This window comes from Fragaria vesca, linkage group LG6 (assembly GCF_000184155.1).
Source record: "Fragaria vesca subsp. vesca linkage group LG6, FraVesHawaii_1.0, whole genome shotgun sequence".
Taxonomy (NCBI): domain Eukaryota; kingdom Viridiplantae; phylum Streptophyta; class Magnoliopsida; order Rosales; family Rosaceae; genus Fragaria; species Fragaria vesca.
The window spans coordinates 11,336,060-11,351,564 of NC_020496.1; the positions used below are offsets into that span (position 1 = coordinate 11,336,060).

General features: G+C 38.3%; 3 protein-coding genes across 3 annotated transcripts; 1 reads left to right on the plus strand and 2 right to left on the minus strand.

The window, feature by feature from the left end:
- Window positions 1-879: 879 nt before the first annotated feature.
- Window positions 880-2,635, minus strand: LOC101297363. The gene is made up of 4 exons (XM_004305254.1): window positions 2,307-2,635; window positions 1,508-2,175; window positions 1,238-1,315; window positions 880-1,140 (listed from the first exon to the last, which is right to left on the minus strand). The coding sequence occupies exons 1-4, from the start codon at window positions 2,452-2,454 to the stop codon at window positions 880-882; spliced, it is 1,155 nt and encodes a 384-aa protein (XP_004305302.1). The 5' UTR covers window positions 2,455-2,635.
- Window positions 2,636-3,965: 1,330 nt separating this feature from the next.
- On the minus strand, window positions 3,966-6,295 carry LOC101297654. Its single transcript, XM_004305255.1, has 2 exons — window positions 6,033-6,295; window positions 3,966-5,089 (listed from the first exon to the last, which is right to left on the minus strand). Exon 2 carries the CDS (start codon window positions 4,980-4,982, stop codon window positions 3,966-3,968), a length of 1,017 nt encoding a protein of 338 aa, XP_004305303.1. The 5' UTR covers window positions 4,983-5,089; window positions 6,033-6,295.
- A 5,396-nt stretch (window positions 6,296-11,691) lies between these two features.
- Window positions 11,692-14,166, plus strand: LOC101296975. Its single transcript, XM_004302868.1, has 3 exons — window positions 11,692-11,749; window positions 12,676-13,717; window positions 13,796-14,166. Exons 2-3 carry the CDS (start codon window positions 12,786-12,788, stop codon window positions 13,959-13,961), a joined length of 1,098 nt encoding a protein of 365 aa, XP_004302916.1. The 5' UTR covers window positions 11,692-11,749; window positions 12,676-12,785; the 3' UTR covers window positions 13,962-14,166.
- Window positions 14,167-15,505: the final 1,339 nt, after the last annotated feature.

Genomic DNA, 15,505 nt, shown 5'->3' on the forward strand with positions numbered 1-15,505 from the left:
TTAATAATGGACAGATTTCAACAACACCCAAACTTTTTCTCCCGTTTTTTCTTCTCCCGTTTTCTTTTCTCAGATGAGCTGCTGTCCAGATCTGCGAATATAAAGAACTTTAGCCGACGAAAATATAATTTAGCCGACGAAGGAAAATTTCGTCGGCTAAAGTGTACTTTAGCCGACGAAAAATTGTTTCGTCGGCCTGTTTTTTTTTTTTTCGTCGGCTAAAGTCTTTCTTCTGGTAGTGTTTTCTCTGTTAACTGATGACAAGGCCGTTAAAAAATTGCCACATCAGTGCCTAGTCAGCTCGAAATTTTTTTAGTATCCTATATTACCCCTGCAACACAGAAAACTCAGCTGTCCTAAATTCAAAACCACCAAATGAAGTGCACACACATCATCCCCCTAAGCTCAAAACCAGCAAATACCCCAAAAGCTGATCTGCAAAATAACATCAACCATAATCTAAAGCAAAACCTGCAAAACTTGCAAAACCTAATACCAGAACATGTACCAAGCAAAACCTGCAAAACTTAATACCAAAAGTCCAAAACCTATACCAAAACATGTACCTGCAACCATAATAACAACCAACACTTTCCAAATCCATAACAGCAACCAATAGTAATAGGTAGATCTCCATTAATTTAGATTTAGAACTCTAACATCGTTCAGTCGTAATAGGCAGAAACATGTTTGGCATACTGTAGCTTAACAAAAATGACCACAAAAGCCACATTACATCCCTCATAAACTATTGTAGTATGTACAGAATTTAGCTCTAATCATCCTAACAAAGATTAGAGCTAGCAACTAAATTACATCGCACTTAGTTGCACAAAAATAGGATGTCTAATATTCTGCCTATGCTAGAGTTTAGCACTACTAATCTCCTTTAACTGACCTATTTCTGATTCTTTGAGATGCTCTTGTTGAAGATGCAAATGCATTTTGCCTTGACATTGAATTTAGGGCAGCTGAGCTTTGTGTTGGCCTTGAAGTCGGGGCAACTGTGTTTTGGGTTAGCCGTGAAGTTGGGGCAGCTGCGCTTTGGACTGGTCTTCCTCCAACTTGTAAAGGCCTTACTGTGGATGAGGATGACTTGGTTGCTGCCAACTTTGTAGCTTTGGCAGCAACATATTTTTCCTAAGCCAATAAAAACACATGAATGTAAAGAGCTTATACAGTTGAAAGAAAATACGTTAGAATCATTTTAATGGATGCAATATAGCTGAATTGTTACCCTTTGGTTCTTGGCATTCTTCCTTGCTTTTGCCCTCATTTCATTCAGAGTCATAGGAGGTCGCTTTGGTTTCTTCGGCTGCAATAATGTTGTACACGATAAGTGACACAAATAACCATAAAAATTAATAAAACAAGAGTACTCTAAGGTGATTAGAAAACTCCAATACCTGATCAGAAACTTGATGCCCTTCATTGCTGGCCTTCCTCTTCTTGTTCTCCTTTGGAGGCAAATGCCTATGGCATGTTATCTTATTATGCCCTACTATACCACAAATGCCACATTTGAGGGATCCGTATTTTCAGATGCATCCTTAAACTTTTCAGATTGATCCTTTTTCCTTTTTGTCGACTTCGGCCTACCAGGCATTCTTGAATATGAAGGAGGTAAGATTGTTGGCCCCTCACACCTTGACCACATGTCTGTACTGTTAATAGGATAGATGAAATTGCTGTAGATAGCCATGTATGTCTTCTTCGAATAACACTCGGCAACATAATCCTCGGGGGATTCCCTCTTCCAGTAGATGGCTGAAACTGCATGCTTGCAAGGGATTCCAGTCAAATCCCATCTCCTGCAGCTACATGTTCTCAGCCTTAGGTCGACAACATTCTTGGTTCCTTGAATGGTTTCAACCTCAAATCTATCCCCACCATTGAAAGTTAAAGTACAATCTACAGCTCTAATCTTGTTCTTATCCAAAGTGTCTCTTGGTTTGGGGCAAATATTGTACTCATACTTGTCCATTATCTGCCTTCTCATTTGAATCCTTTTCATAAGCTTCCACCTTATTTCTTCGAACATGGTAACGGGAGGCTTCTTTCTAGCATCCACGATAACTGCGTTGAAACTCTCACATATATTGTTGTCCATGATGTCACAATTGCTGGTTGTGTTGAAAAATGGCCGACACCAATGTCTTGGAGGCCTATCCTCATCTGCAAAACAGGTTGAACAAAAACAGTAGTTAAATCATAAAGCTAAAACTGCAAAGCACCAAAACAAAAGGACAGTAAGCATATAAACTTTATGAAAAATTGAAGAACCAAAATTTTACCGCTTCACTTACGTGTCATCCATTTGTAGGCATCCTCATTAAGATCATTCATCTCTTCCATGTCTTTAAGATAGTAGGGCATTGTAGTATCCTTGGCACACTTCCACATTTGATCCTTCAAAACTTTTCCAGGAAATAGTTTTGTGAAATTGGTCCACATATGCCTTACACCAGTGGCGGATCTAGGAATCAAAACTTGTCTAGGCTAATTTCGTAAAGGGCATTTTTTTTTGTTAGGTTTGGAACACAGGCTCATCTACCTCTATTATTTTGAATCAAGCTGCACAATGGATTAAGGTGCAAAAATCAATTTGTAACAATCATCTCCTACATTATATATGGATTAAGCTGCAAAAATCAAGCTATCAGGTCCTTATCTTTCATTCAAGATACACACTATAGAACACCCAAAACCTATGCCACAATCCCTCCAATCTCAAATTTCTATCATCAATAAAAATTGAAAAACCCAATTGGAGCATATAGCAGAGGAATCCTTATTCAAGATTGAAAAACTACATAGAGTCAATGAATGAGTGTTAAGGATTTGATATATGGGATCTGAAATTGATTGAAGAATAAGGAAGAGGGACAAATGAGAAGAGAAGAACTGAGAGGAGAGCGCTTTTGCCGTCTGTTCGAAGAGCCAAAGAGGAGAGCTAGTTGTGCAGCGAACTGGAACTTGCTAACTCTTTCTTTTTGCAGGTATGGTAATGGACTGTAAGTATATACACCTACTTAAGGGTTTTTGACCCAAAATTCTCTCTAGGCTTCAGCCTATGTAGCCTTATACATGTATTCGCCCCTGCTTTACACAAAATCTGATTTCCCCGCTTGGCACAACCACTTGACATGCAGGAATGAGGCCTTTCTGCTTGTCACTAATAAAAACCCATCCTACTCCATCTTCCTTGATATCTAAGTCCTTGCAAAGAAGTTCCAAAAACCATATCCATGAATCTTTATTTTCATTTTCCACCATAGCATATACAATAACCCAGTTGTTGTTGTTTGCATCCACACCAACAACAGTCAAAAGCTGGCCTCCAAATGGACTCTTCAAGAATGCACCATCTAAGCCTATCACAATTCTACAACCAGATTTGATTCCAAGGCTCCCAAACATATATACATTCTTTGAAATACCGGATCCTTATTACTGTTGCTAAAATCACACCTTATATCCACTGTGGTATCAGGATCAACCCTCTTCAACTCACTCCCATAGTCTTTTAACCGTGCAAACTAATCTCTGATGGAACCCTCAACCTCCTCCAAAACCGCCACCTTAACCTTGTAAGCCATCTGCTTATTAACTTTTGCCCTCAGCTCACTTGACATTGTCTTGGCTAATGATTATGCAACAGTCATAAAAAACATTGTTATGGTATAAAACTCAGTATGATTTGCACATAAACACCCCATAAGAAAATCACACAAACTCTCACCTGGGTTCCAGTCCGAATTAAGGGCAATTCAATCCTTGAACTTCCTCACTAGAAGTTTCATCCTCACCATGGTATTGTTAAACGTTCTAGTGCATGTGTGGTGAGGAATCCACTCCTTGATCTTAAGAGTATCCTCATGTTGAGTTTTAGAAGCAAACAACAAAAAAGGGCAATTATCTTGCTTGCATATAGTCTTGAGTCTGACCTTGTCATTCTTCTCATACTAATACTCCCATCCCCCTAGTAAAGCCATCAGTCTAAGAGCATCCCTCAATATCATGACACTACCAAACATCATGTTCAACTGGAACCGTGGTCTGACCATGTCAATTTTAGGGTTGAAGTACAACCCTTGTTCTTCCCTCTCACCATCAAAGTTCACAATGTAGTTGGGCGGTTCTTCATCAGAATCTACTCCTCCAAACATATCCTCATTGTCAATAAATTCTTTACCCCCTTGCAGCATATTTTCTCCATTTATTGATCCATCATAACCATTGAGAAGTGATCTTTTTCGTTGCTCTTCTTCATCCACAATTTCTTCAACAATATAATCATCCTCATCATCTCCATACTTGTCATAGTCCTCATCATCTGGTAGAGGGTCGTAATCAGAATCCTCACTATTTGAAGGTTCATCTTCATAACCCAATCTTCCTTGCCTCTGACCACCATAGGACTGTAGAAAATCCAAAAAATCAAAATTATCAAAGTCTTGCAGATTCCCAGCCACATTCTGCAACAGATTACCCTGCTCCACAACACTTGACCCAAAACCATTAGATGACTGCCCAATATCATTTGAACCTTCCCAAGCAAGCTGAACTACCTTTTTACGTGGCTTCATGACCTTAGGAACCTCAAGCTGTTTTTGCTTTCCTTTTTCCTTATTATTTTTCCCGCCAGCAATGCTACATTGAGTAGGCACACCCTCTGAATGTTCTTTTATCACTACTCCCTTGCTAGGTCTAGCCTCTTCTATCAAAACATTGCTTGGTTGCATGACAAACAAATCTTCATATATTAAGAAGTCATCATCTTCTGGTTCCTTGTGGTCAAGGTAGAGAAATATCAATCTCACAAGAGGTACAGGGGTACACATCACCAAAACATCCCAATCAGACTCCAACTTCATTAAACACCCTCTTTCATCACCAACTCTATACCAATAATCTATCCGTTGGTGAGCATGAGCTGGATTAATCCCCTGTAGCATACTATCTATTTCAACAAAAGACATCTTATCTTTGTCCACGTTGTCAAAGTAGCTTGTTTTGCCTCCAACATATTTGTTGTCTGATATGCACCCTCCATGCAATATCTTAAGTGTGAAATAGTATGGATGATCTGCAAAGACAAATGGTACAGAGGTGAACTAAAAATGGAAGTAAAATGTTTTTACAAAAAGAAAAAGAATAAAAAAAATCCTCTCTCAACTTTACTCACAGCCCAGACTCTTTCCAAAATAAATCTAAAATGCAATGCAAACACAAACACACTCTAATAGCATCAACAGCGGCCACACACAGTCACATTGACAACACAAACAAGACTGATAGATTGACAACACAAACAAGACTAATAGACATGGCATATACATTGATTGGTATGGTATGATTTACGGCCCTATGATTTTACAAGAAAGAATTAATGGACTGCCTCAATAATGCAACTAGTATTACATATGCGTATATATATGAATTGACATCACCTGCAACCTACCTTTGAGAATTGAGTTTGCATATATAAAACCTAGTACCCTTTCAGCTAGCTTCTGTTTTCAATCTTCATTATAAATTTGATATAATTTTTTGATTCTTGACGCATTAGTTTGGTAACTGTTATGATAATTGTAATTAAGAGGAGGATTTATATAGCAGAAGCCAGAAGGGATGACCCATAGTGTAATACTAATACAACAAGTTGACTTGTAAACAAAACATATAAAACAAGACTAGTACTATAATATTTTTTATAGAAGTAGAATTATTATTATCATTAGTTTGATGACCACAAAGCAGGAAAGCAATATGGCCTGCGTAGGAAGGAAACAAACCAACTATATACAAATACAGTTGTTTACTCCCAAACCCAGAAACTCAAAACCTTGCCACAAATATACTCTCAAATCCAGAAACTCAAAGCCCTAAAAAGTCATAAGCCCACCATAATCTATTATCTAGATATCGAAACCATCAAAAACAGATTCCACATATTCCAAATTATCTAGATATTGAAACCCAGAAACCTTAAAGTTTGAAACCCATAAATTTTTGGAATCGAAACTCACCATAAGGTTGAATTCATTCGTTCATGTCCCCTTCTTCTCGACGAACCCAAACCACGATGTCCTTCACCTCCATTGTTGAAACACCCAACCCTCAACGGTTTCAAACTTCATGGGGTTTCTACCGTCTTAACAGAGAATTGGGTATGCGCGATAGATTCAGAGAAGTGAATTTAGGGTTTTGAGAGAGAAGAAGCGATGGGTTTTCAAAAGAGAGTTTTGAGAGAGAGTATGAATCTGATGAGAAGAGGCGATATGTTTTCGACAAGAGTGAATCTGATGAGATTAGGGTCGAAAAAGGAGTGAAATCTGACAAGGGCATTTGAGTCAGTTCATGTAATTCTCGGCTGACTAGGCATTGACGTGGCAGTTTTTAACGGCAATATCATCAGTCTAACGGAGAAAACTAACGGAAGGATCATTTAGATGAAAAATCGTGACTTTAAGGACCATTCAGATTAAAATGAAATTTCAAGGACTAAACAGATGTAAACTGTAAACCAGAGGGACTAAACAAATTTTAATTCTTAATATTATTTTCTTCCCATTATCATAATATTTCCGTTGGTTTGTACTCTTTTTTTATTCATACTGCCCAGTTACCTTTTTATTTAAATGTAGTATGTTAGATCATGATCTAGTGGCTCATATTAAATGCTCGTTATTTGACCGTTTTTTTTTTTTCCTATTTGGGACATGCGCATATGGGTGCTGCAAGTGGGCTAGGGCTGGCATTGGTAGGTATACCGACTCTATTTACCAATACCATGTACCAACCAACTTAAGGTTGGTAGACAAAATCTTGTATCAATACCAACCGTCAAAGTTGGTATACCAACTTAGTTGGTACGGTTGGTACTCGGTTGGTACGGTTGGTAATGGGCCTCTACCAAGTATAGATTGAGGCCCAACAAACTGAAAGACCCAACTCATTTGAATCATTTTTTTGAGCCTCTATCAAGCTTCTATCAATTATCAAACTATTCAAACACATTCAAAGTTTTACACATCATATAATTTCAAATGCAACAAGCCAACAATGTCCAAAGTCTTATACAGAAAATTAAACAACACATGTCCAAAGTCCAAACAACACAGAAAATTGAACAACACAAGCCAATGAAAAAACAAAAGTCCAAATTAGCAGAAACTGGACAAAATTTGAAGGGCTTTGATGCTGCGAGGCCGGGAGAGTGCTAGACTGCTAAACACCAGTTTGGACAGAGTATCTTCAGGTGCAAATGAAGGTGGCAGAGGTGTTGTTAATGATGAAGCCTGTAAACCGGCAGTCATCTCCTCATATGCAACATATGGAAATGATGGTGTTGAGCTTGAATTGCCTACACAACCACTCTGCGAAGACATGGAAGAGTCCATAGCCTATGTGAAACACATCTAATAGATTATACTCATCACAAATTATACTCATCAGTCATCACAAATTATACTAACACAGAACAAATTATACTCATCAGCTCAAATTATAGAACACACTAACACAGAACACAGAAGTGAAGAACAAAAACCAAATTGATAGATAACACAAACTATAGATAGCACAAACAGTCAAACACAGAAGTAATCGTACACAACACAGAACACACAAACACAGAAGTAATCGTACACAATCATACACAAGTAACACAAACACAGAACACACAAACATAGATTGATAGATAGTTAGATACATACGGAGATTCGAGGCTTCTCGAACGGAGTCGTCGGAGAGTCGAGGCGCTGCCCTTGGTGTTGCCGAGTCGACGGCGAGAGAGGCGAGGTGCTACCCAGTTCTCGAGGCGAGGTGCTGCCCAGTTCTCGAAGCGAGGTGGCAGAGATGCTGCGAAGTCGAGGTGGCGGAGGTGCGAGGTGAGGTGGCGGAAGTGCAAGGTGCTGCCGAGTCGAGGTGGCGGAGGTGCGAGGTGCTGCCGAGTCGATCGAGGTGGCGGAGCCGCGGAGGTGCGAGGTGAGGTGAGAATCGAGAGACTTTGACTCTTTGAGCGAGAGAGAGTAGAGACTGAGAGAGGCGAGAGAAGGATAGAGATTGAGGGACTGAGGGACTTAGGGTTAGATCAAGTGATCAACGGCTTGGATAATGGTTTTAATTATTTTTTATTATTTTTAATATAACTCGGTTGGTACACGGTATACTGTATTTTAGGAAAACTTGTACCATGTACCAACCGACTTCTCAAACTTGGTACGGTACTACTGTACCGAAAACTCGGTTACCAACTACTTGGCATACCAATTTACTTGGTACGGTTGATACATGGTTGGTTGGTTTCGCCAGGGTCCAAATTGCCAGCGTGGGCATCACCTTTTAGCTAATTTTATGTGGGGTTGTGTTGTCTTCTACCCCAGACTAATTCAGGGACCAAAAATTACCCCGGGTATTAACTTGGTTAGGTGGGTCTCATGTAGACCCCATGGTTACCCCAGACTGACTCTTGCCGGGTTTTTTGGCCAACATCTGCTCTTACCCACTCTCTCACTCCATTGCAGCATCTAATCTAAAGGAAAAGAAAAATGAAAAGGAAAAATAGGTTTTTCATTCATGGGGGCTGTTTCTTACATGTTACTATTTATACCCATAATGGGCCATCCGGATCTTGCCACTTGGCAGTAGAGGCAGACTTATGACGGGGCAACTGGGGGCCATTGATCCCACTTAGGTTCTGACATTTGCGCTTAGTTTTTTTTTTTTGTTTTCCTTTTAATGCTTAGCCCCTGATTTCTAATATAAATTGTATTTACTTATGTAAATTTAAAGTTAATCCTAATCTCATGTGTTTTGTATTCTTTAGTTTTGTTGAGAAACCCTAGTTTTGTTGAGAAACCCAAAGCAACCAAACTTTTAGTCTACCCAAGTTCTAGACTTCCAGCTTAGGTTCAACTCTTTGCTTTCGTCCCTCTTCAAGTCTAACTTCAACATACTCTTGCAGTCGTTGATCTCTATACTTTTTCAATTCAAGTATTCAACCCTTGTTTAAAGCATATGCTATTCTTTTGTTTTAGTTACAAGGTTTTACATAGTTGGAAAATTGGAAATATGTCTTTTGATTTTGTGTGTTATTCTTGATTTTGTACAATATAAAGGAATGAGTATATCTATATAACTCGATGACTTTGGTGCCCAAAAAGCAAAATATGCCCCTATGAAAATTTATTCTTGCGTCCGCCACACTACCGGGTAGCCATCCAACTAAACATGAATAAACCCTAAGACATATTACATAATATAACATATATAGTTGATCAAATGGTACATGTGCCACACGTGTGGGAAAACCACTTCTTTAAATGTCACTCAAGCTTTCCTAAAGTCATTGGGAAATTCATAGCATATTCGTATTAATCAAGACTCACATATTTAACAAAGAAACCTACTAATGTTGAGTTTTACAACTCATCTACGATCATTCTAAGAGAACAAATATACCTCAATGATATTGTTTAAATATAATATTGTAGTTATACGTATGAGGATGTTGTAGGTAATGCGAGGATCAAATAATTGTGCAAATGTCAAATAGTTGTGCAGGCCAAGATAATATCTGCAAGACAAAACACGCACGCTAGAGAGATACCCGGGCATCAACCCTTCGACGCTCAAGTCAAAAAGGGATTCATCTTTGAGTAATAAGGAATAGAATGAGTTAGATTCATTTAGAGGTGGAGAACGGTCGTATATTTATAGGCAGTTGGAGGGTTTGGTGAGGTCCAACTGGTGACATCTGTTGCACATATGCGGGTCACAAACATATCCTCGCGTCCACGAACGGCATCATATGAAGGAAACGGATCCGTACTCTTGGTTTACGGAAGTCTCACCAGTCGGGTGGTACCCATTGACAGATACAATGTCACATTAATGTGGTGGAAGTCGTACCAAACCAATACCCCAGTAAATCAACACTACTTGGAGGTGACAACGAGACCTAGAGGATGGTGTTGATGTCATCAATCAGAACTCGCAGCCATAACGAGGAGGAGAAACGAGTTGAGAGAGAGAGAGAGCTCCAAGGTTCTTGCGCGTCTCCCTTCATTTTTTCTATTTTCTTATGTACTGCTCCCCGTCGAACTCACTCATTAGGTCTATATATATTTTTGATACGAACAGCTCTAATCAAACGATGATAATTTCTACTGTCCAAATTACACCACAATATTTTCTTTTTATTTAAATGTATTCTCATAATTTTCAAACTTTAGAAATTCATATAAAATAGTTTGAGACTCCGAAAAACTCCTCGATAATTCTCACGAACTTGTCCTGACGTATACATTAATATCAGACACTTATATCAAGGTTGTCACCTTAATGTGGTGGAAGTCAACAAACTCCAATAACGTCGAGAGAGCTTACTATTTTGATGTTTGTAAAAATCAAACTTCGCTAGCAAAAATTGTTGTCATACTAAATTACTAACACACCAACCACTAGCTAGAGCTAACCACAACCAATCAGGATAGACATGTGTCCATTTAAACATATTTTGTCGGCAAATTAAGAGACATAACATGGGGGTATTCATCAATAATATTATATAATATATTTATAAAATAATTTAAATGGACATGTGTCTGTCCTTGATTGGTTATAATTAACTCGGTTGGGCAAAGATGGAACCGGGTCACTATCCTAGAGGGGCTAGACATGACCGCAACTTAAGATTCAAGTAATGTTACGCACATCGATCTACGAAAACTTTTGCTTGCTTGGAGGAATCCATTTTCACGAACAAACACAACCTGCTAGCAGAGCCAACCCCAACCATTATAGTGATGAGACGAAGCATCATTGCACAATATCTAACTGCTCCGGTCCTTATTGTTTGCAATAAAGTGCCTTAAGTAGCCACTGAAGAGTCCTTTAATTCTCTTCGTCTGAGCTTCCAAATAGATACCTATGGTAGGTATCTTACCATACGATACCGACAATCGTCTTCTAACATTACCGACCTTTAAATATAGTGGTTTTCTTGGGTGACTGATCCTGTCATAATCTACTTCTACTTATGGCCCCGACAACTGAAGCCGAACATATATACGACCATCCTCATTCATGAATAACCGGGAGGAAAGAAAGTGTGGTAAATTATAATGAAAAAGTTTCTTTGAACATGATAAGATTTATAGCGTAAGAAGGAGTTGATCGTATCATTTTAACTCGGTTCCGACTTCTCTACTTTTTAGTCAAATTTTTTCCAACCACTAGGGCTACGGAGTTGCTCACTTCCACCACTACGCATACGTATATTACTCCAAAAAATTATTAAATGTACAAATCTTCAAGTCAGGTAAATATTTATTTTCACGAGAATTTTTCCTATTTTTGAGAGTAAAAATGTAACGGCTAGATATGTGCTAAATGTAAATGGTATGCAGAAAAAAGATGCCGCCATGGCCATAACTCCAAACTGAGAGAATATACAAGGTTTTATACCAAGTTGCACACAAAACGGAAGCTTTGTTAGTCGTGTGTATGCGTTTGTGGTTGCTTGTGTGCGTGCGTCGGTGCGTGAGAGAGATGAGTACTGAGTGCATATCAGAACCCACAGTAAAGTGTCCATTGTTACTCTCGTTTTAAATGCACGAAGCAGAGAGAAAATATGAATTATAAATTAAAAAAGTTACAGACTTTGTCCATATCTATTTGCGGTTTATATTCTCAAAACTCATCACTCATCATCAGTGAAGCTCTCGGAGAAGAAAACTAGGTGGGTCTCTTCTATCTTGTATGGGTCTGTATTTTCGTTTCACTGATCGATTCTCTGTATTGGGTTTTGGGTCTTGAACTGTTTCTTTTGTTTGAAATATATCTGCTAGTTACTGTAAGTTTCGTGCTTTTGATTTCCATTAGGAGTTTATGACTGTTAGTTGAGCGAAGGTTCATACTTTGATCATATTTTCTAGTACCCTTTGATGCATTTGAAGGATCGATCAATCATTTACTGTATTTGAACCTGCATTTGCCCTTGGCTCTGATACCCTTGATTGCTTTGTGGGTTCCCTTCCCAGTTGAATTGGATCTTTTTTTGACAATCAGTTGAAATGAATTTGGGGGTTTATTTGGGAAAGTGAAGCTTATCTGTTAGGATGTTCTTGGTTATCATATACATCTGATTTTAGTGTTAGTGGACATTTTAAAAACATTACAGAAGTGGGATTTATGGATTTTACTTGTTGCTGCACTTGTTTTGGATTTTGGGCTCCTTGAGTACTATGAACTGTATCCTCTAGCTTGCACTGGGACTTTTGATTAGTTACCATATCAGAAAGTTTTAATCTTGATCTGATATTTCTTTTGTTACAGATCAGTAAAGTTTCGGGTTTTGGGTATTTGATTTTCTTCCCCACCTATAATAATGGTTCCATGATCATGGTTTACCCTGCTTTCCTATATGATTAAGTCCAGTTGGTTTGAGACTTTGAGTTGCTTTTGTGAAGGTATCTGGTCATTGCTTCCTTGCCTTTGATGATTGGTGCATACTAATTTCTTTTTAAATCCCTTTTTTTATGTTCACTCAAGCTTTCCTATTTGTATAGCAAAGAAAATGGTTGATGTTACTACATTGCCTCTTCACTCAATTCTGCATTGGTTATTACTACAATTGATTCAGTCTACTTTTATTGTTTTTGTCAGGTTTTAAATCAAAGCGGTAAGGAATTGCTGGTTCGTCGTTAGAGACTGGGGTCTTTATCATAGAGGAAGATAAGTATTTCACATGCAGATTGTTTGTGTATGATGATCTAATGGTTGATTCTAGTAGTTTAAAGCTGAAACACACTAGTAGCATACTTTTCAGTATTCCTGATTTCTTCGTAGGGTTTGGTAATAAAGGTTCTTTAGATTCAGACTCAGTTAGGAGCCCTACATCTCCTCTGGACCTCAGGCCTTTTTCAAATCTTAGCAACCCATTTAGACTTCGGTCTGCTAGATCATTATCTCAAAATGGAAATCATAAGATATGGGATTGTAGGAAAGCAGGCCTTGGCATCGTCAATTCCCTTGTTGATGAAACCAAAGCTACTAGTGAAGTTCTTGGTTCATCGAAGAGGAAGACCATAATTTTTCGACCACAGTTGGAAAAAATCAACCCTCATTCCTCAAAGCTTCGTTCTGGTTCAAAGGATTATTTCATGAAATCCCGATCTTTACCTAGAAACTATATAATTAGGCCACTTTCTGAAACCATATCTCTCAGGCTCCAACTCAAACCAGATAAGGTGGATGTTTCCTCTGGGAGTGTGGGACTTCTTTTAGAATCTGAACCATCTGAAAACATTGCACCATTTTTGTTGGACTCCAGCAGGGCTTCCTCACAAATTGTCTCTATGCAAGGAGAAAATTCGTTGGGTTTTAGACCTAGTTCACTTCCAGCACCAATTGTCTCTAACCCTCAATCTGCATCCTCTATCCCTGCTAGAGAGATGGAACTCTCTGAGGACTATACCTGTATAATTTCTCATGGTCCAAACCCGAAGACCACTCATATATTTTGTGACTGCATATTGGAATGTCACACAAAAGATTTAAACAATGTTGACAAAGAAACAGTCGAGATAAAAGCACCTCAACTAGGTAAGCATCAGGAGGGATTGACACATGACCCTTCAGATGAACTTTTGGGATCCTGTTACACCTGCCAGAAGAACTTGGAAGGAGAGGAAATTTACATGTGCAGGTTTGTTTTAAACCTCTAGGTGCAATTTTTACTTAAGTTCCACATTTTTGAGGCTGAGCTTTTCTCTGAATGTTGCAGAAGTGAGAAAGCATTTTGTAGTTTTGATTGTCACTCAGATAAGATTTTTGCTGAAGAGGAAGCAGAAGGTACTTGGGATAAGTCTGCAGGAAGCTCTCCTAAAAGCTACCAGGAAGATCTCTTCTTATTGGGTATGCATAGTCATGAGACTCCGGACATAGAGTAGTAGTAGCCTCATAGGTCTTGTTCTCTATAATCATAATTGGATGATTTCAAGTGGCTAAAAGCCCTGGTCATCAGTTTTCTTCTCCCTTTTGTTTCCTAGTGTTTTTGTGTGCAAGTGTTCATGCAAAAAGTATTTTGGACCACTGAACTCATTGTTGATTGCATGAGGTACTGAAATAATAGCTGCACTTTTTGGGTTACTATTTCATAAGCTTCGATGATTTCTGTTTTGAAGTATGATGGTTTGGTTCACTTAATGGTCAGAAATTATGATAAACTCTGCTTGTGTCACTTGTTTAGTTCTTTAACTATTATGTATTAGATTGATTAAGGTTATAGAAACTATTGCAGGATTGCCCATTTTGTGTAATGCGTCAAAGATGCGTGTTAACTTTGTGATTAGATATGCCTATAGTCCTAGTCCTCTGTAGTTTGCAAGATCTGTGCTCCATATGGCGAGAACTTGCTATACATTTTGGATTTTCTTTTAGTGTAAACCCATTTGAACTTGCTTACTGAGAGATCATTGCTGCTACATTTCCAATGGTTAGTTTTGTAAAGGTCGTCTTCTCTTCCAGATTCATTTTGTTTTGGCCTACCCTCTTCTTTTTTTAAAGCTTCCTTTACCTTCAGTATGTCCTTTCAGGTAATGAGGTTCTTGTTGACCCTCATTCTTAAATTTTGAAATGAACATATTTGTTCCGGGAGCCTTTCTAGTGAGGACTCTTAAATTGAGGACTAGTTGAGGACTTTCCGGTTTATGGTTTAAAAGACTTATTTTTCGATCACATCTTGGCATCTCATCCGTTCAGTTTTTAGGTCTATATGTGTATATCAATCCTACAAATTTTCAGCCAAATAAGTGATCGTTAAGGTAACAAACTAGATCAAATTAATGGACGAACCAAATCTGTCAAATATGAACCGTTCAAGTTCATAATTGGTAAATCACACTTATGAATGTCTTAACGATTTTCAATATGGTTGAAAATTTACAGAAATGATCTACTTATAAATATCTATAAACTGAACGATCAAAATGTGAATATAGAATTAAAAAGTGAGATAAGCCAAAAAAATCTTTAACTAATCATCAACTTAAAAGTTTTCGTATATTCCCACCACCTGCAAATAATTAGTGTCAAGTTGGGGACTCTACATAGTGACCCAGGTCTGCGTATCCCTACAAAAGTATATCTCAGAAGTTGGTACGATGTGTAGCATCTCTCTCTTCACATGGGGGCATTAAGCAAAGGAGCATCCACATATTTTTGAATGACATAACTTTGGAAGTTCCCCCACACTCAAAGCAAGCCTAGCATAACTGCATAAACTCACCATGTTTGTCTCATCTGGTTTACCAAATCATTTCCACAATTCCACTGTTGTTCTAAACCTCCGTTAGAGTTTCAACTGTTTTCAAACTTGTGGTATCTAGTCTGAGACTTGAGCTGGAAAAACAAGTAAAGTAATGGCAACAATTCACCATTTCACTGTGCATATGAGTTAGCAGTGAACAGTAAAACAGATTAATGGACCGCAATG

What these genes read in the sequence shown, in the direction of transcription:
- LOC101297363 (XM_004305254.1), bottom strand. Translation starts at nt 2,454, where the DNA reads ATGTGGACCAATTTCACAAAACTATTTCCTGGAAAAGTTTTGAAGGAT. An exon ending in TGCCTACAAATGGATGACAC is followed by an intron (nt 2,176 to 2,306) that starts GTAAGTGAAGCG and finishes CCTGTTTTGCAG; the next exon opens with ATGAGGATAGGCCTCCAAGA. An exon ending in AGAATGCCAAGAACCAAAGG is followed by an intron (nt 1,141 to 1,237) that starts GTAACAATTCAG and finishes TTATTGGCTTAG; the next exon opens with GAAAAATATGTTGCTGCCAA.
- LOC101297654 (XM_004305255.1), bottom strand. Translation starts at nt 4,982, where the DNA reads ATGTCTTTTGTTGAAATAGATAGTATGCTACAGGGGATTAATCCAGCT.
- LOC101296975 (XM_004302868.1), top strand. Translation starts at nt 12,786, where the DNA reads ATGGTTGATTCTAGTAGTTTAAAGCTGAAACACACTAGTAGCATACTT. An exon ending in GAGGAAATTTACATGTGCAG is followed by an intron (nt 13,718 to 13,795) that starts GTTTGTTTTAAA and finishes TGAATGTTGCAG; the next exon opens with AAGTGAGAAAGCATTTTGTA.